This window comes from Eupeodes corollae, chromosome 2, assembly GCF_945859685.1.
Source record: "Eupeodes corollae chromosome 2, idEupCoro1.1, whole genome shotgun sequence".
NCBI lineage: Eukaryota > Metazoa > Arthropoda > Insecta > Diptera > Syrphidae > Eupeodes > Eupeodes corollae.
This window is the reverse complement of record NC_079148.1, coordinates 10,029,145-10,034,698: the sequence shown is the minus strand read 5'-3', so window position 1 is coordinate 10,034,698 and position 5,554 is coordinate 10,029,145. Positions and strand designations below refer to the sequence as shown.

The window sequence follows — 5,554 nt, the reverse complement described above, 5'->3', positions numbered from 1 at the left end:
GCCTTATAATTCAACGTTAACACGGTAACGGTAACAGTGACGACACAAACGTTGGACAAATATGTACTTTTAGAAAATTTTGAAGTGCCAAGAGAAACACCAAAGCCGCAAATAACTTTCAATTTTCATGGCTGCTCCTTCATCCTATTTGGCTTGGATAAGCTCACCACTAATCCCATATACCTTTTTAATGAGCTATATACGAACCGCTGAGGCATTTCAAATCTGTAGACGTTTATTGGACGGAATACGAAAAAGAGAGAGGAAGCCAAAGTGGAATAGTGATGGTAAACTGGGAGCAGAATTCTATACGGATTAGCCATTGAAGGCTTTCGGTCGTCACTCGCCACCACGATTGCCACCACCACCACCACTATCCACATACCTGGGGATTCGTTTTATCCATGTTATCCGCTGAGCACAGATTTTCCGGATCACGCAATCCAAGAGCCAGACACGACACCGAGACCGAGAATGAGGCTGAGGCTGAAGCCGACACCGAGAACGAGACCAAGAGAACGAAGCAAATCCCGATTAATGGACTTAGATCATTATCACATGCAAAGGAAGGGCATTTTGTGAATTCCATACCAAGTTACCTCTCAAGCCGCCCACCGAGAAGGATCTAGGATCTGGCTGTAAAACAATCACAGAACAATGCCTTCATCAAAGGAATGTTCCGGACCCAGAGAACTGGAAAAACTTTACCAAGCACAAAGTGTTATGTGTGATGGCGTTGGCTCCGGCGATGGTGAAGGTGATGGCTGACCAACCTCAAAAGAACCTAAATGGAAAAAGAAAATGTGGATGTTGTTGGAGCTGAATCCTTACAAGTAGGTTTATACCCAAGGACATGGGAGGAAGTATGGACGGAACTACGGAAGGTCCTTTATAGGTACCCAAGAGCTTCGTTCTACAATCAGTTGAATTCGGAATGACGATATGGTTGGCGCTTTACTTTCAGAGTCTTTAGTTGTTTTAAAGGAAAAGTGGAATATGCATATAAGAGGCAGGGATTCAGGCAGCGAGGTAAAGTGATACATCATGGACGGAAATCTATAAATTATTCATGTTCGTTTCAGCAGGACGGCAGCAGTGGCGCAGAAAACCAAATAGTCCTGTGTTTCGTTTAAGACCATGAAGAACAAATGTGAGCATAACCTGTTTAGAATATCAGCACAAAGGTATGCATACCTACCTATGAAAGAACTCATGAGAAGGACTCAGGATTCAGGAGAAGCTATAAAACTGTCGACAACGGTTGGTCATTTTTATGGGTAGGAGGATAGTGCTGTACTACGTTTCGTGTGAACTTACAAAGATTGGATTGGAGTGAATGTGAGAGGAGAAGAAGGACAACATACCTATGCACCAGAGGAGCAAATAGTATTTTTGGGTCAAAGGGCACGTAAATCCTTTCATGAAAAATGCATTTCACAAAAGGAAAATATTATATTGACTGCGAAAGATGTGACAGAGAGTTTCCGGTGGGGGTGTTCTCTCTTTCGAATATCAATAGGACTGAGTTCGTGAAAAGCAAGCGAAAAGGGTATTAAATACTTCTGAAAATGGAATATCTCATTAGAAGAATACATTTGAAGTCCATTTTTGTAATTAATTTCACTTTTGAAAATTGCTTCAAATGCATAACTTAAGATTCAATGTCGTGGTCGTTAAAGATTTAAGAGGACTTACGTGGTAAGAGGTCTTCGGGTTTTTTTTAAAATAAATATTTAAAATTTTTTTGTTGATGTTTTAAGTGAGAAAATGAAAATTAAAAAATGTGAAAAGACTTCAAGGTTTAAAGTGTACAAAGAAAATTACAAATTTTCAATTTCAAAATATTGGTGCAAAAGTGGCATTGTTCTGGTAAAGTCTGATGGTTAGTTCTGTTAGGGAAGAGTTTTATTGTTTGATCTTACAGAAAGCTTGCCTTAGAATTCAACGAGAAAGGATTCCTCGAATAACCTTTTGAGTTCGGTATAAGAATGTAAGAACTGTTGGTATAGACATTTCAGTAAATAAGCAGCCGCTAGGCTCCCAAGACTATAAGTCATGTTTTTAAATTTAATTCTTTATTAAAAGCATGATTAATATTTGGGAAAAAGTCTAAGGGATATTCTTGACTAGCCTAGAACTGTCATGCCAGAAGTGAGGGTTCAATTTTTGTATGCCTCGTTTTCTTCTTTTCAAAACAAATTGGAAAATTTTTCCAGCGTAATTCTTGCAAAAAAGTGCTTGCAAAATTAGTCATTCGCAATTCTCATACAATTTTTTAGGGCACCACGAGTTGTATAGGCATCAAATTTATTTTCAAAAACTTTTCCTGTCATATTTGTAAACCCATTCCAAAGTATGCCAAAACTTCAAACAATTTATGGTAAAAAACAGTTTTAGTAGTAACTAGCAATTCTGAAAACCGCTAACAATCAAGTTCTTGAAATAAAAAAAAAAAATCAATTCGTTCATAAGCTTTATTAACAATGTTACAATGATCAGGTTTTTACTGCTGATGATTTGACGGAAGAATCAGATTCAATTTTGAATGCTTTGGTTCTGACCTTTAAAATTCACTCTTAATCTTTTCAGCACTTTTTTCGCCTTAAAAAATCAAATGTTAGCTATTTTTTCAAACTCTAAAACGTTCTATAGTAAATATCAAAACCTTCCGAAAAATATCAGACACAATTTATTAGTTCTCCGTGTTTTGATCTTACTGTCTGTACATTGTTTTGATTTTAATAACTGGAACATTATTTTCTCCATTATTTCCGAACAACTTTGCAAGTTTTGTAAATTTCGTCAAGCGTTTCAATCCACCATACATCATTTGATTCTCACAAGCACAAAACAAAAGTGTATCAATGGTCATCTAAAAAATTTGAGATATTAAAAATGTTATCAATTCGAAATTTGAACTTACTTCGAGAATAGAAAACACAATACAAAAAGCACAAATCGAACTAAATAGCACCGGTGCCATATAAAATATCAAATTATCCTTTTTGTCCTTAAGTAGATATACTCCAAGTAGACACGTTAGGGTTGTCACACACAATTTACTCATAAACAATACAAAACTAAAAGTATTACTGATACCTTTTAATTTTGGAGGCATTTTGGTAGATATATTGAAAGCCTTGAAAGTAGAAATTTACTAATGTAATTATTTCTTCTAAGGATTTTTTCAAAAAACTTTTCTATTCTTACAATATTAGCACTTTGACAAAAGTCAATTGTTTGTGATTGTAGATTCCGACACATTCCTCTATGAGTTCGAAACGATCGAACCAAATTTGATTGCATCTTCTTTTGATGCTGAAATGATGAAGAAATATTGTTTTTTTTACTTAAAACTGTAAAGAATAAATCGTTAGCTTACAAGCTGATATTGAAGTCTTCTACCTTTTATATATGAATGTTATCATCAACCTTGGACGTTTTAGCAATGTTATGACAGCTGATCCCTTAGCAACAGTTCCTAAGTGGCATTTCAGATGTACTCCAAAAGCTCGCAATGACGGTTTTTGACTAGAAGACTTGAAGTACCAAAAGGCTACAGTAGTTCCGATGCAGAATTCTTCAAAGGCGAATATAAATTCAGTAGTCCATAGAAATCCAAGAATATGTATAAAAAACGTTTATCGAATTGGCTTTGAGTCAGCATATTCAATTTGCTGAAAAGCTGAATAACATTGTTTATAAAAGGAAGTAAGCCAGTGCTTACATAAATGGAAAAATAACTAAGGAAGTTATAATTTGAGTAATTTAGTTATCAAAAAAGTAAAAACGTGAATAAGTGATTAAGTGATTAAAAGTGTAATTAATTACTTAGTGAGTAAGTAAATTAAGTAACTGAGCAAGAAAGCAAGTAAGTAAGTAATTATATCAATAAAAGCATATTTACTTCTGAATTCGTATACAATGTCTCTTTTTTCCTCAACTTCATCAATAATCGGTGTTATTGTAGGATACATTGCTGTTGTAAGGCATACTAAAGTATATCCCGTTAAGAATATAAAAGAACTCATAATGATCAGCCCAATTATTGATGAAATACTAAGACCTGGTAAGTGCTTAATTGGCACACTTCCTTCTTCAAAGAGAAGCTTTTGTTGCTTCAAATGCTTGAACAAAATCAATGTTGAAATTACTAAAATAATCTAAAAGGAAAATAAATTAGACAATATTACTAAATAAGAAATATTTGCAAACTTGCATCGATAAAAATTGTAAAACCAATTGAACATAATATTAAAATATTGTTAATACTGAATTCATCTAATAAAATGAACAAAAGATTAGTGGTTTGTTTCTCATCAAGGGAAAAAACCATCTCTTCAGTATTTTCGTCAACTGGGCTTTTGTTATAAAGCGACCATAGGATAGTGCATAGGCCAGCATTTGTGCCAATCTCTAAAAGCCATATAAACCAAGATGTGAGCATCGGTAGCAAAAACATCATTCCAAATAATATCAGAGAAATTCCTGAAAAATTTTAAAAAGAATATAAGTCTTTCGGATGTTAAGCATTTCTAAAGTCATATTTACCAAGAGAAAATCCACATAAAATCGCAACATAATTCCGACTTGAGTATACTGCCAGGAAAAACAATTGGTCCACACGTCCTGAGTTCAATAAACTATACAAATCACGAACAACATTTATTCGCGCAATGGGTAAGCATCTATTTCTATAAGTGAAGCTAAATAAAATATTATTTTCAATACAAAATTCAAAACAAGTTATTCTTTCACTTCTGTTACCTTCTAAATGTCACAGGAGGACAAGGACCCCTTCTACTAATGGTTGGTGGATAATCTTTTATATAACTTGCTCTTAATAAATTAAAATCATATCGGCAAACTTGGGATAATCCTTTTTCCAAAAATTTAAAAATATGATAAGAATTAGGTAAGTCATATTCAGGACATTTTTCGACACAAATTTTAACAACACTTTCGAGCTCATTATTGTCAAAATAGAACAAAAACGGTTTTGCTGATGTGTCAAATGCAGAAAGTGTGAAGTTTTCAAAATGTTTGTGGTTAATTTGATTGCAAATATTTCCAAAAGAATCAGCACCTTTTATGGCGACATCGTAATTACCGTAAGAAATCGAAAATACAATAATAACAATCTGTGAAAGAAAACAATTTTAGACTTTTTAAAATTACAATTTTAGACTATACAAAGAATATTTTTAGAATAAAAAGTATTAAACCCAAAACAAACGATTAGCTAATCTTTGAGAACATTTCCTTTTACTTCAAATCAGCTCCAAAAACGTTCTACAGCTAAATGCAGTTTAGAACCTTTTAGCTCTTAGTCGATGACAAGAAATTTTTAAAAACATGTATTTTTTTAAATTTCAAAAAAGTTCTTTTTTAATGTTAATAATAATATTTGTTGAAAAACTACTTACTAAAAAACACCAAAATGTTGAAAACAAACAAATCCATGATGTATCAGTGCATTTCCTAGGTTTTTGACGGTAACTTTGAGGGCTATTCGGGACTTTCATACAATCCATGTCGCAATTTGATTTTTTAC

At 33.5% G+C, this 5,554-nt stretch overlaps 1 protein-coding gene across 1 annotated transcript; it reads right to left on the bottom strand.

The window, feature by feature from the left end:
* Window positions 1-4,177: 4,177 nt before the first annotated feature.
* Window positions 4,178-5,554, bottom strand: LOC129948086 (choline transporter-like 1). The gene is made up of 4 exons (XM_056058907.1): window positions 5,427-5,554; window positions 4,768-5,141; window positions 4,552-4,706; window positions 4,178-4,488 (listed from the first exon to the last, which is right to left on the bottom strand). The coding sequence occupies exons 1-4, from the start codon at window positions 5,532-5,534 to the stop codon at window positions 4,193-4,195; spliced, it is 933 nt and encodes a 310-aa protein (XP_055914882.1). The 5' UTR covers window positions 5,535-5,554; the 3' UTR covers window positions 4,178-4,192.

Bases quoted from the DNA above. Each gene is read 5' to 3' on its own strand.
- LOC129948086 (XM_056058907.1), bottom strand. From the start codon at position 5,534: ATGGATTGTATGAAAGTCCCGAATAGCCCTCAAAGTTACCGTCAAAAA. The intron at 5,142-5,426 runs GTAAGTAGTTTT...TTTCTTTCACAG, and splicing joins CAACATTTTGGTGTTTTTTA to ATTGTTATTATTGTATTTTC. The intron at 4,489-4,551 runs GTAAATATGACT...AAAATTTTTCAG, and splicing joins TTTATGTGGATTTTCTCTTG to GAATTTCTCTGATATTATTT.